Here is a 22095-nt window from a genome sequence, read left to right as displayed (position 1 = left end):
TCAGAATTATCAAGTATCCCACGAGATGGATTTAATTTTGTGAGTTTTGACACTCTCAATACTCCTGAGTTCGATTATACATATTTGGTTGGTAAGTTTATTGTTTTAGAAAAAGTATAATTCATAAATAAAATTATTTATTTTATTAATAATTTCGGTTGTATTTTTTACTCAACAAACTTATTGATAACAATTTTTTGTTATTTTAATCCATTCTAGATGTTATTGAATATTATAACAACTTGAGTTTTTAAAATTTAATAATGCGTTATTCATGATTTATTATATTTGTTGAGAATTTTAATTAAAAAAAATATTTTTTTAAAAGTAATTAAAATTAAATTTTATAATACTTTAAGTTTAAAATTTATTAAGATTTTTAAACTATTTTTATTATAATGAGATATTTTTAAAAAAATAAAAATAATAAATATTATTACTAATTAAAAGAGAATTATTTACTTGGCTTTCGGTCAATGTGAAAAAAAAAGCCAAACGTGGCTTATGGTTATCGTATATATATAACACTTCTTTGGGCTTTATTCATTCATTCCACGGAATAGGATTTAAGAAAGAAAGAAAGGAGTTGAAAATGAGAGAGAGACAGAAGCTTGCATGAGACAATCGTCAAGATGTTGTTATTTTTTAAAAAATACTTGGTTTTATCTTTATAAAATAAAATAAATAATTAATTATTAATTTTTAAATTGTAACTATTTCTTTAATAAAAAATAATTTATAAAGTGTGTTTAAAATTTTATGAATTTTTTAACTTTTAAATTTTAAAATATAAAACATATATGTATATAATTTGGTACAATTTTTGTTGTTGTTATTTTTTAAGTTATAATTAGTTTTTTTTTAATATAAACACTTATACATATTAGATGAGTAAAATAAAATCTAAAAATTTTAATATTGACTTCAATGTAAATTTATTTATTTAGATTTGTTTCAAGATTTTATTCTATAAATTTAAATTTATTTATTTTAGTATTTTCTATTTAGAGTATTATTTTAATTTTATTTTATTATAAATATTTTTTTATATTATATTTTTTTTGTGCTTGAAGAATTTTAATTTATTGAGGAAAAAAGTTATTTTTGGTGAATAAATATTTTTCTATCTTTTTATTTAAAATATTATTATTAATATATTAGTATTAAAAATATAAAAGATAAAGCATACTTAAAAAAAATGTATTATGAGATTAAATGATTTTATGATTGTGGGTATTTGTCTACACGGGAGGCTGTGTGGAGAACTTTGGCAAACAAATTATTTGCCTTTTATTTATCCGAAAAACAAAATATCATCTTTAAATACGATGACAATCTTGAGAAAATCATGGATTAAGAGAAAGGGAAAGATAAAATGTTCTTAGCATGGATGGAGACCAACAAAGAATTTGAAGCAGGTCAAACTTTAACATATACTGAGTTTTCAAATCAATTTGTTTATAATATAGAAGAAAGGAAATGATATCCACGCAAGAGAGAATATTTTATTAGGAGATTAAACTATATTCCATCGGGTACATGTGATATCTACTATATGAGAATTTTGTAATTATTCAAAAACGTTGCACAACATATGAGTCTATTATGATAGTTAATGGGATTACATATCCTAACTTCCAAGATATTTTCTATCTTATGGGACTATTGCTTGACGATAGAAAATTCATTGCAGCTATTAATAAGGTCTGGTCATCAATTGAGAAAACTGTTTGTGATGCTATTGATATCTAATAGTGTTAACAAACCAAATCGTATTTGGAATACAACTTAGATATTATTGGCTGACGGGATACTATATATGAGGAGAAAAACATTGAAAACCAAGGTATTTCACTATGTGATAAATTATTATCGTATATAGGACTTTACTTGCTAAAATCAGTGTTCACTAATGGGCAACTTCATATTGCTTTGTCAAGAGTTAAGAGTCGCAATAGTCTGAACATTCTACTTCAAGATGAAGACAACAATCCAAAATTATCAACAACAAATGTCGTATTCAACGAAGTTTTTAATAATATTTAAATAAGAAAATAGTATTTTCATTTTAGTAACATATTATGATTTATACTTTTGTATATTTGTCGTAGATATAACTAATTTATTAACTATACTTTCAGACTTGAAATAAAATGTGTAACATGGAGCATAACATCATATGCCAATTATTTTTCTAATGAGGTTAGTAAAATACTTGGTTGTCGATAAATTTTCATTAGCCTTATAATATAAAGTTTAGTGTAAAATTGACATTCTACTATTACAGTTATATATATGTTCTTATTTTTTCATGTCTTTTTTTTTATAGCTCAAAAATATTATAGACTTCAAACTGTTTCATTTGCATTTTACTTGAATAAAGATAAAATAACATATTAAGTACGTTTATTATATAATGACGATGATAGTGTTATACTAAACTTGAGAAATTTATAATTATAAAATATTATTTTCGATTTACCATATCAAATTAAAATATAAACACGTGCATCGCACGAGTTTAACACTAGTTCAGATACAATTCCTATCCCTCTGTATAAAAATAAAATCTTAATAACAAAGACGAGGGAATTCTATGAAAGTAACTCAACAAATAACTTAACTCAAATAAAACTAATAATCATCCGCTGCTTTAAACTGAGTCTTCGAACTTGTGTCACTGAAAGGGTGGAAGATTTTGGGGGTGAGAACAAACCACGCGTTCTCAGTAGGGAATGAGAATGCCGTAAGAGTAATGAAATAAAATGCAAATAATTAACTTTACTCAATAAAACTATATTTTTATCAAATTTTTTGAAAATACTTTTTACTATTACTTTATATAATTAATTACCTTCTTTAAATTTTTTGAACTTAAGACAAATCTCAATTACAACCTCAGTTCTTAGTCACCTCAATACACAAAATAATAGCACAGGAAACAGATCAACACACAAACAAATAGCAATAAGACAAACAGCACAATCACAGAGAGAAAAGATAAGTAAACACAATCAAATGCAAATGTGCAAACAATGATGATGCATGTCTAATCCTATCGCAAGTAATGAGCTCATTTGTCGGTTTCGTCCCGCACCCAACGCAATCCGACTCGCAAGTCAGATAAGGTATTCCAGCGGCATAACCTCTGCAAGTTTTTACTTCTTGCATGTGCTGATTCTCCAGCTAAAACATGTGTCACTTTCTCCTGAAAGCCATTCCATACACATGGGTATTCCCGTACAATTACTCACACATAAAGCCCACGACTTAACATTTTCACATCAACACTATAACTATTTACTTTCCGTCACCCTTTTGTGACCTTTTAATCATTTCATAATCACACGTACCGGTTTGTCTTCTCTTTTTCTTTTAAAACCAAAACCAATCCCCCTTTTTATTTTTAACACAATTTTTTTAACATTTTCCAAAATGTCGCCAAATGAAATCATTCAATAAAAACTCAATTAGTTTTGAAGTTCACTAAAACTCCTCCAAATAAAATCTTTGAGTCAAATTCAAAACATAAGCCCTTTTCATATGTAAATCAAACTTTAAACATAATACTTTTCTTAAATAGTTTAAAATCGTAAAATAATTCTTTTCTAAATAAATCGAAGATCAAATAATACAGTTTCTCAAATCCAATCTTTTTTTTCAAATAAAATTTCGACAGCATTTTCCCTAAATCTCGGACTTTACCACCCTTTTCGGGTCCCAACCGAACCATTCTCAACCTCTTTTCAAACATTTCCAAAATCAGAAATTATTTTCAAATCTTAGTTCAATACCAACAAATCAAACCGACTTTCCAACTTAACAATCAAAATTCTCAGCATTCCTAAACAATCAAAATGCAATTCAAACTTATCATTCAGTCATTCCAAATAATTATAAATTATTTGCAAATATTCACTAAACTTCCATGGCATTCATAAATTAAAACAGTTAATTTCAACATGAAATCCCCTACCTTCGTATAAAATCAGAATCAACGAAAATTTTGTAAAAACTTTTTGACCGAGCTACGAAAGAAAAAAATGTCAGAAGTCGTCTGTGCCTCATAGAACTCTAATTGGTCGAACTCAAGGAGAAGAAGAGCTACGTCACCGTCAACTTCTACTGGACAAAAATAACACCAACGTATAGAGAAAGAGGATACGAACACTTTTATCGAATTAGATTTTTTATTGGAATTACAAATCGTAAGAAATAAAGTCAGAAGTTCAGAGATTCCATGGTTTCTCAATCTCTTTTTCTCACGGCCTTTCTTTCCTTTTCTTATGTTTCGGTCATGAATGAGAAGAAATGAAGAAGATTAAGGATAATAGTGATTTGTGGTGGTTAAGGTTGCGTTAGGTGTCAAGGTTTGATATATACGTATTGCATTAAAGCCACGTTTCATGATTATAAGGGAATGGTTATATGTATTAAAGGGTTACAAGCCACGTTCCCTATAATGAATTAATGATGATAATGAATTATTATAAGTGAATATATATATATAACGAATCTTTCTTTGTTTTTTCCATGGCTTCGGCCAATTCTCTTTTTTTTTTCATAATAATAATAATAATAATAATAATAATAATAATTTTAATTTTATTTATTAAAATAATTTTTAATAAATAATTTAAAATAATAAAATAAATTATAATTAATTTAAATTTTAATAATTATAAATTAATTTAATTATTCGTAATAAATTAGTTTTTAAAAATAAAAAATTTTAATAAAATAGATTATAACTTATTTATATTTTAAAAAATGTGAGTCATTATAAATCATAACAAAATATAATCATAAAGTCTACCAAATAAATCAATTTATAGAGTTCAATCCTTATATATTTACTAAAATTATAATTTATGCTTCATGTAATATTAAATTTATGTAAAACTATATTCTTTTATGAACTACATATTATTTTTGTGGTAAAAAAAATATAAGTTTCTTGTAAAATTATTTTTTCTCCTGAAGAAAGTTATTGCCTAGTTTAGAAAACTGTAAATATAAGCATACATACTAATCATAATCATATATGATAAACTTAAAATGTTAATGCACTCGTTACAAAATAACAGGTACTTCAATATATACATAGATATAAGTTGTAACTAAGGTCAGCATCAAAGTCTTTAACTCTGCTTACAAATGTTTATAGGTTGATAATAACAATTACAACTCTAAGATAAAAGTGATAGTATTCCAATCAAAAAATTCTGACAATAATGAAAAAGCATAAAGGCAATGTATTTGACTCGATGAAGGCTCTGTTGGAATGGAAGTGTTATTTAGATTATTTTTTTATTAAGAGTAGATATAGGTTTATTTGTTATAATTTTTTTAGTAGAAGTATATTAAGAGTATATAGTATATAAAGTGTAATAACTTAATAGATATTTTTAAATTTTTTTTTTAAAGACTTAAATTTATAAAATAAATTATAACTTATTTATATTTATATTTTAAAAAATATGGGTAGTTACAAGTAATAACAAAATACAACCATAAGGTCCACCAAATAAATCAATTTACAGAGTTCAATCCTTATATATTTTCAGGTACTAAAATTATAATTTATGCTTCATGTAATATTAAATTTATGTAAAACTATATTCTTTTATGAACTACATATTATTTTTGTGGTAAAAAGAATACAAGTTTTTAGTAAAATTATTTTTTCTCCTGAAGAAAATTGTTGCCTAGTTTAGAAAAAGGATAAGTATTGTTTTCGTCCGTAACGTTGAGGGTTAGAATCAAAACCGTCTCCAACATAATTTTGGATTTAGAATCATCTTTAACGTTTTTTTCGTATTAAAAATGTTAGTTTAACTTCTTCTAAACAAAAATGCCCTCCACTACCATTCATTATACCACTTCATAACTTCTTCAAAGTTAAGATTTGAGCACCAGTGATACAAAATCTGAAGCTATTTTGTGAAGTCATGATATGAATTGGAATCACATAAGCCCATTTAATTACCCAAAAAAATTGAGATCAATTTAATTGGAATCACTTGCATGCGAGTCACCAAGAACAGAACTCAATTTAAAACAAATGACCTGGTAAAATACCTTCCAACTTGTGCTCTATTCTTGGTAGCCATAGATGCACCCAAGTGTGCATAGGAATGGTCTCTCCATGTAGTTTCCAAGTATCTGCGGCATCTGACAATTTTGGCAAGATTATATTGTCCAATATTGCAGTGAGGACTGAAGGAGGAAGCAACTTCTCCTATAAATCAAGAAATCGTAGCATTGGCTCAGGATTCCGTGCTCATATCATAAACCTTCTTGAAAATGCTCCTTGATTTTATTTCTGATTAAAAGCAAGAAAGCAGAAACAGAAACAGAATCGAGAATCCAGAAGCAAGAAGCAAGAAGTAGAAGCAAAAAGCAAGAAGCAGAAGCAAGAAGCAAAATCAGGAAAGCAAGAAAGCAGAAAAAATATCAAAAAGCGATTCCCAACGGCAACAGCCACGACGACAGCGACGGCAGCTCCAAACTTCGCCGGCGCAGTCCCCCACCCCCCCTTTCTCCTTCCCCCACCTCCACCCCCGCGTCCTTTCCTTTCTCTCCCCCCTTCCACACACGCGTTCTTTATTTTTTTTAAATTTTATAATCTTTTATTAAAGTAGAAGTAGTTTAGAAATAAAATTAAAAATTTTATTAAAAATGACGATTTTAATACGAAAAAAAAAAAACGTTAAGGATAATTCTAAACTTAAGATTACATTGGGACGATTTCGATTCTGACCATCAACATTAACGACCAAAATAATACTTATCCCTTTAGAAAATTGTAAATATAAGCATACATACTAATCATAATCATATATAATAAACTTAAAATGTTAATGCACTCGTTACATAATAACAGGCACTTCAATACATACATAGATGTAAGTTGTAACTAAGGTCAGCATCAAAGCCTCTAACTCTACTTAGAAATGTTTATAGGTTGATAATAGCAATTACAACCCTAAGATAAAAATGATAGTATTCCAATCAAAAGATTTTCACAATAATGAAAGAGCATAAAGGTAATGTATTTGACACGATGAAGACTTTGTTAGAATGGAAGTATTACATAGATTATTTTTTTATTAATAGTAGATATAAGTTTATTTGTTATAATTTTTTTAGTAAAAATATATTAGGAGTACATAGTATATAAAGTGTAATATATTTTAAGAGATTTTTTTTAAAAATAAGTTCTTCTCATTATTGAAAAGAATGAAAAATCTCTTCAAAAAAATATCTGTTGACTTATTTCACTTTATATACTATGTACTTTTTATGTACTTCCACTAAAAAAATTACAACAAATAAACTTATATCTACTATTGATAAAAAAATAATATAGATAACATGGTGTTGACACCAATGATAATAACTTATTTTTTTTCCATTTTTTAATTCTTTTTAGTCTATCAAACCATCAACATCACAACTTAAACAACTCAGAATATACAATTTTTTTCCGAGAAGTATAATTCTAATTTGTATACGGAGAGTAGGGTGGCAAAGCGGGCTGGCCCGCCTAGGCCCGCCAACTAAAATGGGTTCAAAATATTAGCTCGTCCCGCTTTATGACGGATTGGCGGGTTGGCGGGTTAACCCGCTTGACTCTTTTTTTTTTTTTGAAAAATAAAATTTATTAAAATTAACTAAAAAATAATAATTAAAAAATCAAATACAAATAAAAAATAGTCAAATTATAATATAATTTTTTTTAATTTTTAACTTCAATAAAATTGTTCAAAATAATATTTATCAATAGAATCATCTTTATTTTAAAAAATAAGTCACATAATTTGAGCATATATACGAAATTGTAAAATAAAATAAATAAAGTTAATAATTAAAAGAAGAATAAAAACAAAAAAAATGAAAAAAAGTGTTTAAAAATTCTATCATTATTAATTTTCTAATAGTAATCACTCTTTTATTTAATAAAAAATAAAAAAATAAAAATATTCGACCCGGCGGACCGGCCCGCCCTGCCCCGCCAAAACCCGCCAATTTGGCAGTGCGAGTTTGGCAAATTTTTTTAATTTGGCGGGCTCCAAATCATAGCCAAACCCGCCTTTTATAGCGGATTTAGCAGATCGGCCCGACAGGCTCGACCCATTTTGCCACCCCTAATCGGAGAGAATTAAACAGAAAAATTAGAAATAAGAATGACATACCTCAATGAATGTGTAACCATCACCATATCTGAATGGAATTGTTTTTGGAAAGCAACTTGAAAGCAAGCAATTCATAAGAAGGCTGCAGTGAGCTTTACTATTTTGAAATGAACATACTTTTAAACTCGGAATGTTTGATACTTGGAAGAGTAGAAGAAACTTGAAATTCATGCAGATATGTATAATCTTACACAATTCAGGGTACATAAAATCAAATAAGCACATATCAAATTTACTTAAATAATAAAAATGCTTAGTAAAATAATGAATTTAAACGTTTATATAATATAAATAAAAATATATAGTAAAACAATTAATAACTAAATTCATAAACGTCTATTTTATTTAATTTAAATAAAATTATTTATTTAAATAGTGAATAATAAAATTCATTTTACATATCCTTCATAAGTTAGATTAAATAAAAATATACACTTAAATAACTAATAAGTACATCATCAACTTAATAATTTTAACAACAAATTTAAGAGAAAATCATTCACTTCAATATTTAATAAATATAAACATAAATATTTTATTATTTAATTAAGTTTATTATAAATTTTTAATAATTCAAATTAATAACTAAAGTAATAAATATATGTTTAATAACTTAAATATAAAAAAAAAAAACTAAACAAACATTTAACTAACAAATTCATTTTAAAGTATGCCTAATATTAGATCTTATTATTTAAATTCTTCCTAACAATATATTCATTTGCCTAATATATACTGTATATTACTTAATACTCTAGAATACAAAATTATTTATTCACAATTTTATTACATTAGTAGAAATGGATAATACATGGTAATAACAAAAATAATTTTTAGGGAGTATATGACAGGTTGACAGTGCTACGAATCAAAGAGTGTAGGTATCATTTTGGATGGATTTTATACATTGAATTATTCTGTCTTTTTTTTTTTTTAATAAAAACTACTATTTTAATTTTAAATGTAGGAGTTAACTTCTAACACTGTAGATGACTAGATGTTATATTTTAATTTTAAAAATTTTCAAATGAGTTTAATATTATTTTGAAGTTAAATTTAATACGAACAATTAGTATATTTGAGAATAATCATATTTAACAATATAACAATATTGAATCTATTAAAACTTTTTGAGATGACGTATATTTAAATTATTTTCGTAGAATTTATCCAAACTTTAAGAGCAAAAATAATTCTTGAACCAAATTACACTTGAAACCGAAATAATTTGTTGCCCTTTCTATTATTATTAATTTGTTGTATTGAGTGAACAAATAGTCTAAGCCAAGAGTAGTAGGAAAATTCAAATTAAAGTGATTGCATTTGGAATTCTTATTCCTATATGGTATTAAAAGGGAAGAGTGTGGGCCAACTACATTGATCTAGTTGTCATATAGTCTGGTTTAAAATAATTAATAACTTTAAATCGGCATATATTAGTTAACTTTTTTTTTAATTTAACAAAAAACCTAAGGACATTAGTTTTTTTGCATACCTCCGATACTCAGAGTTATTAATTTATTATTAGTATTTTTGTCCATTGACAAGAGACAAACTTTTAAATAGAACTCTCTGATCCACTATAAATTAGTCCTTAATTTGTCAGATTAAGGGATATACCATAAAAAACAAAAAAAAGAAAAACTTCTGTCTGGTGTTTTGTAGGAAATATATATCCAACCTTTCCTGCATACATCATTTAGTCACTGTTGCTAACGTTCGAAAGCAAGTCAATATCATACCAACAAAAATCTTTGAAATCAAGTATAAATTTTGAAGTTCTTAATAAATCGATTAATCAAATGCATGGTACTTTTGAAAAGCAGCATGCCAACTATATATATAATCTCAACATTCTCAAGGTTTTCGATCACTGAAAGATTGTTTTGGTCTCAGGTTCAAAAGTGGCATTAGTGATTGCAAAAGACCCAAATAATAATAATAATAATAAATTTGTGAAAAAATAGAAAAAGAATAGATGAAGAAATTTTATTGATTGTTGATTGATTGAATTGTACTAAAGTGTGTTGTAAATTATGAGAGTAAAATTAAATATATATAGAACATTGTCCTATGAAAGATAAAAGCAAATATAAGATAATAAAGACTAAAATTGTAATTGAATTTATGTATTCTGTTGGGCTGAATTTGTGACTATGAGACTTCCTTATTGTTGTCATGAGCTAAAGTAGAAGAGTAGTTTAATACGCCCCCGCAAGCTGGTGGATGGAAGATGTCAATAATCCACAACTTGAATAAGTTTCGATGAAATTGTTGAGGAAAACGCGTCTGACGTGGTGACGCGGAGGAAGATGCGTGCGGCGGAGCTTGAGCTGCTGGCGGCAAAAAGATAAAAGGAGATGCTTTGCTTGAGCAGCGATCTTCAAAAAATGCGTGCGGCGGAGCTTGAGCTGCCGACGGCAAAAATATAAAAGATGCTGTGTTTGAGCAGCGATCTTAAAAAAAAAATGCGTGCGGCGGAGCTTGAATTGCCAACGGCAAAAATATAAAAGGGGATGCTGTGCTTGAACAGCGATCTTCAAAAAAATGCGTGCGGCGGAGCTTGAGCTACCGGCGGCAAAAAATATAAAAGGAGATGCTGTGCTTGAGCAGCAATTAAAATTATAATTGAATTTGTGAAATCTGATGGGCTGAATTTGTGGGCCATGAGACTTCGTCAAAAGAAAAATGAAAAAATAAAAAAAATAAGTGCGTAGAGCGCAATAAGATTGATCTTTAGAAGGCGCGTATGGCGCAATAAGAGTGGTTTTCAAAGGGCGCGTAGAGCGCGATAAGAAAGAGAGCGCGTAGAGCGCGATAAGAAAGAGGGCGCATAGAGCGTAATAAGAGTGCAGATGGAACTGCTTGAAGAAAGGAAGTGCAGACGGAATTGTTGGTAAAGAACCGGGATAACTAAAACTGTGGTAGGATTTTCACTTGGATGCATATAACTAAATCTATGATTATATTATTTATTGTGGGAGGAGGTTGAAAAAGAAGCATGGTAATTTTTCACCGAAAAGATGATAACTTATATATCCTCCTCAAAGAGGATACCATGGCTCTGATACCATGATAAAATTGTGAAAAAATAGGAAAAGAATAGATGAAGAAATTTTTATTGATTGTTAATTGATTAAATTGTACTGAAGTGTATTGTCAACTATGAGGGTAAAACTAAATATATATATAGAACATTGTCGTATGAAAGATAAAAGCAAATAAAGATAAGATAAGAACAACTAAAGATAAGATAAAGATAAGATAATAAAAACTAAAATTGTAATTGAATTTATGTATTCTATTGGGTTAAATTTGTGGCCACGAGACTTCTTTATTGTTGTCATGGGCTAAAATAGAAGAGTAGTTTAATATATTTTTTTTATTTATAAAATTTTCTTAAGATTCATAGAGTATCAAAGAAGAATAACGAGACAAAAACAAACCTAAACCAATAATAAACAGTGAATCAAACAAATAGAAAAGATAAGAATATTTATAGAATCCTAAACTTGAGAATCTGGCGCAGCAATTTTGTTCTTTTGAAAAGAGGACTTGACGAATTTGTTCCAATAAGGATGATTCTCCCACACAAGAGAAATTTCTTCAATGGGAACACCTTTTGTCTCTGGCAAGAACTTGTAGATAAAGATACTCATAACAATCACAAAGAATGCAAAGAAGATGAAGAGCCCGAACTTCAAATGGCACAACATCGAAGTGAAAACTTGGACAATGGCAAAGGTGAAGATCATGTTAACCGAAACGTTGACGCTCTGAGCTGCCGATCGAACTTCAAGCGGGAATATTTCACTAGGTACCAACCATCCTAGTGGACCCCACGACCATGCAAATCCTGCCACGTAGACACATATGAATACCACAATAGTTAAGGCAAACCACTTGGGAAGAACTCCAGGGTTTCCATTTGTTCCAAATTTGCTACCTATTGCAGCTGCGATCACAAGCTGACAGATAAACATTTGAGCACCACCTTCGAGAAAAAGCTTTCGTCTGCCAACCTTGTCAACGGTAAAGATGGAAACAAGGGTGGCAAGGGCGTTACAACCTCCGGTAATCATGGCAGACATAAGAGAAGCAGCTCCACCAAAGCCAATAGTTTTGAACAGAACAGGAGCATAGAATGTGATGACATTCATGCCAGTGAGTTATTGGAAGAAGGGAATGGCTATGGCCATGGTGAGGTGAGCCCTGTACTCACTTTTGAGCAAAGAAGACCAAGGATGCTTGACCTGTTTGGAGGCTTCACTGGCAGCAACAAGATCCTTAAACTCCTCGTCAACATCATTGGTTCCACGAATCTTGATTAGTTCCTCCTTGGCCTTCTCAGCTTGTCCACGCTCGATCAACGAGTTTGGAGAGTCAGGAAGAAACATTGCACCGATGATGATCATTATTGCAGGGACTCCTGCCAAACCTAAGCTATAGCGCCACCCTTCGCCGTTCTCCATCTTGGCAAAAAGGTAGTTCAGAATATTCGCAACAAAAATGCCAATGGTGATTGCCAATTGAAACAACATGTTAAGTGCTCCTCTGTATTTGTATGGAGCAACCTCGGACACGTAGATCGGCACAGACTGATTGGCGCATCCGATTCCAAAACCTAGCAACATGCGGCCAACAATAAGCATCCAAACTTGTTGGGCGAAGCCGTTCAAAGCTGCACTGGCGAGAAAGAGAACACCACCGGAGATTATGGTGAGGCGCCTACCGAAGGCTCGAGTTACCTTGGATGCAAAGATTGAGGCCACAAGAGCAGCCAAATAGAGAGACGAAGTGAAGAGTGTGAGCACTTGGCTATCAAATTTACAATATTGGTTATCAGTGGGCTTAATGTTGTGCTCCTTTGCATACACATCAGGGAAGAATTTCTTCAGAAAAGGATTCATAGAGGTGACTCCACCTGAAATGCCTAAGTCATATCCAAAGATAAGACCTCCAAATGCAGCGGTGACACATGTTATGAAGACTCTGAAAGTGAGTTTTCCGGGATAGTTCTTTTCGGAAGACCCCTTCTCTATGAAACCACCTGCCATTATTGTACTAGCTAACACAAGCAATCAGTCAAAACAGATACCACGATAAAATTGTGAAAAAATAGGAAAAGAATAGATGAAGAAATTTTTATTGATTGTTGATTGATTGAATTGTACTGAAGTGTGTTGTAAAGTATGAGGGTAAAACTAAATATATATAGAACATTGTTCTATGAAAGATAAAAACAAATAAATATAAGATAAGAACAACTAAAGATAAGATAAAAATAAGATAATAAAAACTAAAATTGTAATTGAATTTATGTATTCTGTTGGGCTGAATTTATGGCTACGAGACTTCTTTATTATTGTCATGGGCTAAGGTAGAAGATCAGTTTAATAATAATAATAATAATAATAATAATAATAATAATAATAATAATAATAATAGTAGTAGAATCTTTTTAATAAAAAACATCCAAATATAAATAGATTATATTAGATGAAGTTAAGCACTAAAATAAATGCATAAGCTTGCACATCTAAGAAAGCAGCAACACCTGAGTTTTAATTCAAATAAGGAATATATTCCGCAACACGGGATTCTGGCAATGCATCTAACATGGCCTTAAGATCTTTAACATTTTCGAAAGGCCTTTCCGAATGTGTGACCTTCACAACCTTCAAGCCATGCCAACAACACTTGTTGAGCCTTGAATGGAGATAGCACCCACACCTCTCTCTCTCTCCATTAGCATCTCATAGAAAAACTGTTGTTTTTGTGAAATAACATAATAAATTTAGAGGCTCCATGACATTTTTATGTATGTTGATAGGTACTGATATTATGAAGCGCTCAACAAATGAAACTCGCTATTACAATGAAAGTAAAGTTGTAAAATAAAACAGAAAATTGGGAGACAATGACATACCACAATGAATGCCTTCATATTAAAATAGGAATCCAAGCTGAATGAAATAGTTTTCGGGAAGCAACTTGAAAGCAACCAATTCATCAGGGGAAAATAGTGAGCTTCATCATTCATACGAAAACGTAATAATTGAACGTGTTTAATACTTGGAGGAGGTGCTGAAACTTGCAATACACCCAGGCTTTCTCTACTCTGCATAATTCAGGGTACAAACAGACAAATATATAAACAGAATTGGAAAATATGCAAGCCGAATGAACGAATCAAACAGAAAGTGTATACTTACTGAATATGGCTCACGGATAAAAAGGGACAGAGACGCCAAAACCTTTTGAGGTTTAATGTTTTGGAGAAATTCCCTCAAGCTATAAAGATGCCAATTATTCATACCGAAATGAACATTGAGTTCCAGTTGATTAGAAATTCTCATAAAAGATATGGCAGGTATATCTTTCATCCTCAAACCTAGAGCAATATGCAACATCAAAGTCTCAAGGAAAGGATTCCTATAAAACTGTTCAAGTAACCACTTGTTTGGGCTCCTTAAAGACCACAAGTTAAATGCAAGCATCTCAAATTTGTGCAACTATCCAAATTCAGCTTGAAAGGCGTATGCATATGAAGAGCATGATAACATAAGTTCTCAAGATTCGGAGAATCAACATATACCTCTTTATTCTGTGAATATAAGCTCCTTCAGCTTTTGTAGACCATGCAAGCTTAACGATTTCACCGGATCTCCTATGCTTAGTGGGTTATCTACCTTACATAAATGAAGATCTAAATATTTAATCAGAGGAAAATGTGAAATGAAATGCTCCATAACTCCTTCACCTCCAAAAAGTATATGACCAAACACAATGTTTTCATTGAGAAAAACTCAAGGGAATGGTTTAAGAATGCTGGGTCTAGTCTGATTTCACCACTCAACACCAACTTAGTAAGTGACTTGGCTTTAGTGAGACAAATTGGAAGGTTATACGGTTTGCCCAAAAAGTCACCAGTGTGGTGAAGCTCCAGTACTTCAACACCACTTTCCCTAGCCATCTGTATCCACTGATCAACATGGGGCGCACTTGCCTATGGTCTAACATATATTTCAAATCGAGCTTAAGTTCTTTGATCGCTAAGCCTTGGTCACAGAGCCTCGCCAATCTTTTCCTGACATAATCAATGAAATGTCCAATTTGCTAAGCCAGAGAGAATTACTTGGAGGTAATGCTAAATCATGCAAACTAAAAAAATTCTCGCTGCACACAGATAATATGGGAAACGAAAACCATGTTTCTCTCTATGACTTTGACAAAACACTAGTTTTAGCAGCATCTTATCTGGCAACCTTCCGAGGATGTCATGAAGTATAACTTTTGGCAGACCGGATATTCGGTCCATTTCTTCTCAAACTACAGTTGTGTCCCTGAATGAGAGTATAACATCATAAGCCTTAGTAACGGAAGGATCTAAAGTCTAAACACCTCAAAATAAATGGGAACTCAGAACTTTACAGGAACGAGCATTTTCATATTAAACTAAAAATAAATAAATATAAAGCTCATAAAGTTTTCAGCATCACCCAAAATGTTGTGGCATGTAGACGGTAGTTTAAGTGTTTAACCGAACCCTATGTAAAATTTTCAGAAAATAAACTTCAAGGACTTAAAGGGTAAAAAAAGGATCTACAAACAGAATGAAACAAAGCTATGCTTAAAATTGTTAAGATTACAGATTTGAGGAAAGAGCATTTACCGAAGAAACTTTGCGGCTTCGTTTAGTCTTTCTCCAACTCTATTGTTGAGGACTCTTCGATACGCTAATGATCTAATCCCTCTTCTACAAATAATAATCATTCGAATTCCGCTGGAACCAATAGAGTATTTGTATAACGTATACAATGAATTATTTATTTGGTCCAATATGAAGTAAAAAATGAATATTTGGGATAAAATACTACTAAGTTCTCAAACACAATACGTTTATACTATTCGGAATAACTATGTGGGTACCAGGATAATAAACATCTAACTGAATCGAACATCTCTAAACCCCCAATTGTATACATTATATACATATTCCATTGGCTCCCTATACTTCCTCTAATTATTATCATAATCAGTTAACATAATCTATAACAATATATAATGGAAAAACCTGTTTTGGTGTCCAAAACTTTTTTTCATTTTTATCCTTCCTAATAACCTACCTCACGTCAGTTACTCCGCGTTATAATACTCTTACTACCTCATCTTCATTCACGTTCTCATTTTATAAATCCACGTAACTTCTATAATAATGATCTCTTTCTTTCCTTATTCTCTCTCACTTCACTATTGCTGTTACTAGAAAAACTTCCTTCGTTTCTCGTCCATTTTTTCTTTGTTTTGATTAATTACAGTTGACAGGATACCAATGGAAGTGGTTGACCGACTTGACAAGACTATGTCAGACGACGAAGACAAAATATGAGCTAAGAAAAGAAGCAGGAACACCTCGCCAAAAGACGTGACAGTTAAGTTATACATCCCTTTAATAAATTTATATAATTAGTATATCATTTAATATGAATTATCTTTTACAATATATTTTCATGTTAATAACAAATTTATTCAATACTCATAATAACATGGTCCAAGTAACAGACCGAATGATCCAAATATAGGTAAGAATCTTCTATATTTATTTAATTAATAATAATTTATTTCTTAGGCTTTGATTCGGTAAACCTTCCATAATTGTCCTAAATAATATTGTTATAGATATTATTATAATATCTTAATGTACTTTAAATTAAATATTTATAACAATATATGAAGGTTATTAATCTTATTGATAAATAGTGTTTAATATAATTGTCTTAAGCCAATGAGTTATAGTTCAAATAGCATAGTTTTTCCATACTCAATTAAGAGGTTGCGGGTTCGAGTCTCCTATCTTTGGTAAAATATATATATAATTGTCTTAAAATTTGGTCAAAAATATAATTATTAGTTAATTTTTTTTTGTTCTTTGTACAGTTACTTTTTTTATTCTACACATAACTTCTACTCATGTTGTCTTTTTTTTCTATTCTATGGAATACATGTAGTACTCTCTACCTATCTTTATTTCACTTCATTAAAAAAAAAAAATAATAAATATGTGTATGGAGAATAGTAAAAAATAATGAAAATTAAAATTAAAATTTTTTAAAAAATAATAGAACAAAATATGATTTAACATATTGAATATAAAATTAAAAAAATTAGCAATTAAAATTATGCAAGAAAGAGTTCTTTAAATTTAAATTTTTATATCTGCTTCAAATTAAATAAGATTAAAAAAATAAGTAAATTTATAAATTTTTATAAATTTTTATTTTAATTATTACATATAATAACAACATAATAATTTTAGTATCATACTTAAATTAATTTAAATTTTATTATTCTATACATTAAAAAATAAATAACTTATATAATTTTTATTTTTATTTTTATTTATTAATAATTTATTATTTATTAAAATTTTTATTTTTTATCTCAAATTTATAATTTAAAAAACATAAAAATTAATTTTCTAAGAATATTAGAAAAAATAAAAATATAAAAATTACAATTTTGTTTTTGAAATTAAATGAAATTTTAAGAAAATCTTAATAATTTTATTAGTTAGAGACATAGAAGTTGATATATTAGATCTAGAGAAATATTAAGAATTAGTACAAATCAGTGTTAAGAATAGGAAAGATATTCAACAATAATATAATATTTTTATATTCAATTGTATATGTTAATAGTAGCTAAAATAGTAATGTCCATATAATATTACTCTTTTAAGAAGATATAAAATATATGATATTATTTTTTTATAATTGTTGGCAAATTTTATAATTTGATTAACAAAAAATCTGAATACGTGATATCTTAAATTTTGTCTGAAAGCAATAAAATATGACTTAACAAGTAAGTCTGACAAATAATAAGGATCTATATAATAGGTATATATCTAGATATCTAAATCAAAGAAGAAAAAAAATTCCTTTAGCAAATTCTTAATAACTCAAAAGTTAACGCAATGGTAGTTATGGATCAAAGTGATAAATAAATATGAGAGTTGGAATAATGGTACAGTGATAATTAATTTCAATTGGGATGAATAGAAGAAGAAGAAGAAAAAAACAAGGCAGCATAATAATAATGATGAGACAAAGAATAATGGATCATATGATGAGATAATATAATCAAAATAAAAATTAATAATTTTAAAAAATAATAAAATTAAAGATAATTAAAGAAGTTCAAGATAAGATTGAAGAAATATATTTTTTATCTATTAGAATTATAGATGGAAAAAAAATATTTTGGATATAAATTTTTAAATTTACTTTTAATTAAATAGAATTGAAAAAATAAATAAATTTAATAATATTTATAAATAACTAATCTTTAAATAATATCAATAAATTTTTATATTAATTTTATTACACATGATAGTAAATTAATATATTTTCAATTTTATTTTTTAATTTAAATTTGTTTATTTCAATATTTTACATGTTAAATAATTTAAGATATTTTATTTTTTATAATTTATTTTTAATTATTATTAAATTTATAATTTTAAAATAAAAATATAAAATTAATTTCTTAAACTCAATAAAAAAGCGCTCACCAGGCACGCCGCTAGTAATATATTATGATTTTTAAATTTAAAGTAACTAAAATTTTAATGTTTCCATTTTATACCTTATAACTTTAAAGAAATTAGTCATATAATTTTATACGCAGCGTGGTAACGTATAACACAATCATAAAACAATCACCATAAAAGACTATGTATGTTTCAAATTAAAGAACATCTCTTAGATAAAAAGTACAAAACCACGAGAATTGGGACCCTCACCTTCTTGATTTAATTCGGGGTTTTGACGGTGAGAATGAGAGCAAGAGTTTGTGGATTGCTCACCACCGAACGTGTGGGAGAGGAACGACAAGTGTGTTCAAAACTCCAAATTTAATCTAATTTGAAAATTCATCAAATCAGTTTTACTTTTTGTTTAAACAAAAACTGAAATATTTGATCTGGATTTTTAGTTAGAGCAGTTTGTTATTTGTTGTTTAATTGAGTGAAATCTCTCCATCTTTATACTTTATTGCTTTCCTCTCTTTTCTTTTAACCCTAATATTCACAAATCAAAATAGTTCAAATTTCATATTTAAATTTGGAACGTGGCTCAATCCAAATATTTAAATCAAATATCGTTATATAATATTCTATTTTTATAATTAAATTAAATTGCTCATCTCTCAAACTTTAGGTGACTATTATATGGTTTTCCCTAGGTTTAATTTAATTAGGGGTAAAATAATTATTTTATGAATGGGATTAAATTGGTGATTTTAAATTTAAGGGTAATTTCAAACTTGCCAAAACTTAATACTTATATAAAAGAGAGGAAGAGAAACTCAGCATCAACATTAAAGTTTTTAATTCTAATTAGGAATGTTCAAAGGTTGATAATAGCAAGATTACAGCTCTAAGCTAAAAGTGATAGTTTTCTCCTCAAAAGATCTCGCTGACGCATCTAGCATGGCCTTAAAGTCAGCGTTCTCATCAGTCATGAATGAACAAGAGATGCTGACAATCTTCAAGGCATGCCACCAACACTTTCTATCACCTGAACTGCAATAGCACTCTCCCTTTTCACTGCCCATCAGCTTCTCATAGAAGAACTGTTGTTTTTTTGCAAAATATGCGGTGGAATTAGAAAGAACATATTCATGAAAAAGCATAAAGATATGTATATTTGACATGTTGAAGACACTGCTGGAATGGAAGTACAATTCTAATTTGTAAATGGTAGAATTAAACAGAGAATTTGAAGATAATGAATGACATACCTCGATGAATGAGAAACGACCATGATATATGAATGAAATTGTTTTTGGGAAGCAACTTGAAAGCAAGTAATTCATAAGTAGCTGGCTATAGAGAGCTTCACTGTCTGGAGGTGAATATTCTCTCAACACCAAATGTTTGATACTTGGAGGAGTAGTGGAGGAAACTAGCAATGCAGGCATGTATGGATCATCATCCTACACAATTCAGGGTACATAAAATAAAATAGCCACATATCAATATGCATGAAGAAAGAACCAAGAAAGTAGCAAGTGAATACTTACAGGAAATGAATGTCCAATAGAGAGGGAAAGCGATGCCAAAATCACTTGTGGCATATTCCGGGTAAATTCCCTCAAGCTATAAAAGTGCCGAAAATCCACATTGGTAGAAATATTGACTTCAAGTTGATTAGAACTTCTCATAAAAGATATAACAGGTTTGTCATCACCACTATAGTCAAATAATAACAAATTTGGAGCATCAACATTGACCTTCTTCAACTTAGAGCAAAACCTTAACTGCAAGATCTTGAGTTGAGGACTCGAAATATTAATCCTCTCGGACATAGAGCAATTAAATAGTTTCAAGTTCTCAATAAAAGGAAACTTAGAAAACAGTTCAAGAAACCACTTGTCTGCAATAGCAGTGCAGCCAGTGCTCTTCAAATCAATTAATTGCAAACACCTTAAATTTGTGCAACTATCAAAATTCAGCTTGAACGGTGCATTGAGATCCCAAGCTTGATAGCATAGCTCCTCAAGATTTGGAGAATCAATATGTACTTCTGGTATTCCTTCAACATCAACTTTCTTGAGCTTTTGTAAACTCTGCAGGGATAATGATTCCACCTTTTCAATCCTGTCCGCTGGAAGATGTTCTGTACTTAGATGGTTATATATGTTCTAGTACTTGGACGCCACTTTCACAGACCATCTGTATCCACTGATCAACATGGTGGGACACATGCGTAAGGTCGTCTAAATTTTGCAAATCAAGCTTAAATTTTTATATTGCTAAGCCTTGGTCACGTAGCCTCAGCAATCTTTTTGTAACATAGTTAATGAGAATGTCCAATTTCCTGAACCTTTGTCTATTTCCTGTGGGTACATCATCTTCAGAGAAAAAATCCTCGCTGCAAACAGATAGATTGGGAAATGAAAACCATGTGTCATTCCACGCCTTTGACAAAACACTAGTCTTGGCAGCATCTTTGTCTGGCAGCCTTACAAGAATGTCATGAAGTATAATTTTCGGCAGAGCAGAGAACCGGTCCATTTTTTTCTCAACTGCAGTATTGGGAGCAAGTATGATATCATAAATAGACACCACACAAAATATAATAGTAAATCATGCTTAAAGAGCAAACGAAAAACACATATTAACCAAATTGATTCATTTGGGAACAACGGGGGTCTAGGGTTACGAATGAGTTTTTGAACATGGCAATTCGAACATAATTTGAACAGCTATTTTTCAAACAGTGCTTGCCCACATGAACCAAACTAATGTGATACTACTTTCATTCATTCAACAACCTCACTAAGAGGGGAAAAAAAAGATAAAGCAGCAAGGACATAAGACTTACAATCTCCGAAAAATGAGGGTTGTAGCCTTTTGAAAACACGTCTAGCCGTCTAGGGTTAGCGTATCAGCCTTGCAGTTTCAGTGTGTTAGAAGGAGAGTGAGAATGAGAAAGAAATTGAATCATACACCATTAATAGAGAGAGACAGGGACGCGTCATGCAGGCAGGGGATCTTGCCGTTTCGGTATTCCAAGCAAGTCTTCACTTAATAATAATAATGAGAGTAAATGACCATTAAATCTAAAAAAAAAGTTGGCTTTGGATTAATTAATTTTTAAACCAAAAAAAAATATCAATTAAGTCCTTTAAAATAGTAAACCGTAGATATATATATTTTTTTATAAGTGAATAATGTAAAATAAAATTGAATTATTCATATATTTTGATATTTAGAGTGGTATATATTTTATTATTGTCACATGAGTATAAAAATAATGTAATTTTAAATAGTGAAATATTTATTACTTTTTGAGTTTTTTTATATTTTTTATTAATTGCTCTCTGTTTA

At 29.4% G+C, this 22095-nt stretch overlaps 3 protein-coding genes across 3 annotated transcripts; all 3 read right to left on the bottom strand.

Moving 5' to 3' along the window:
* Positions 1 to 11554: 11554 nt before the first annotated feature.
* Positions 11555 to 15544, bottom strand: LOC112779778 (sugar carrier protein C). The gene is made up of 3 exons (XM_072228055.1): positions 14414 to 15544; positions 14128 to 14319; positions 11555 to 13965 (listed from the first exon to the last, which is right to left on the bottom strand). The coding sequence occupies exon 3, from the start codon at positions 13253 to 13255 to the stop codon at positions 12368 to 12370; it is 888 nt and encodes a 295-aa protein (XP_072084156.1). The 5' UTR covers positions 13256 to 13965; positions 14128 to 14319; positions 14414 to 15544; the 3' UTR covers positions 11555 to 12367.
* LOC140182103 (sugar transport protein 12-like) lies at positions 11705 to 12358 on the bottom strand. The gene has a single exon (XM_072228210.1). It carries the CDS (start codon positions 12356 to 12358, stop codon positions 11705 to 11707), a length of 654 nt encoding a protein of 217 aa, XP_072084311.1.
* A 4024-nt stretch (positions 15545 to 19568) lies between the features above and the next one.
* On the bottom strand, positions 19569 to 21794 carry LOC112779330 (uncharacterized). The gene is made up of 4 exons (XM_025823574.3): positions 21590 to 21794; positions 20286 to 21290; positions 20004 to 20198; positions 19569 to 19835 (listed from the first exon to the last, which is right to left on the bottom strand). Exons 2-4 carry the CDS (start codon positions 20568 to 20570, stop codon positions 19632 to 19634), a joined length of 684 nt encoding a protein of 227 aa, XP_025679359.1. The 5' UTR covers positions 20571 to 21290; positions 21590 to 21794; the 3' UTR covers positions 19569 to 19631.
* Between the last annotated feature and the right edge of the window lie 301 nt (positions 21795 to 22095).

Source organism: Arachis hypogaea, chromosome 19, assembly GCF_003086295.3.
Source record: "Arachis hypogaea cultivar Tifrunner chromosome 19, arahy.Tifrunner.gnm2.J5K5, whole genome shotgun sequence".
Classification (NCBI taxonomy): Eukaryota; Viridiplantae; Streptophyta; class Magnoliopsida; order Fabales; family Fabaceae; genus Arachis; species Arachis hypogaea.
This window is presented reverse-complemented; position numbering and strand designations above follow the sequence as displayed.

Excerpts from the sequence above, each read along its gene's own strand:
- LOC140182103 (XM_072228210.1), bottom strand. The coding sequence starts at position 12,358 with ATGAATGTCATCACATTCTATGCTCCTGTTCTGTTCAAAACTATTGGC.
- LOC112779330 (XM_025823574.3), bottom strand. The coding sequence starts at position 20,570 with ATGTCCGAGAGGATTAATATTTCGAGTCCTCAACTCAAGATCTTGCAG. Across the intron at positions 20,199-20,285 it reads CTATTGGACATTCATTTCCT|GATGATGATCCATACATGCC; the intron begins GTAAGTATTCAC and ends TGAATTGTGTAG. Across the intron at positions 19,836-20,003 it reads GTCGTTTCTCATTCATCGAG|TTCTTCTATGAGAAGCTGAT; the intron begins GTATGTCATTCA and ends AAAAAACAACAG.
- LOC112779778 (XM_072228055.1), bottom strand. The coding sequence starts at position 13,255 with ATGGCAGGTGGTTTCATAGAGAAGGGGTCTTCCGAAAAGAACTATCCC.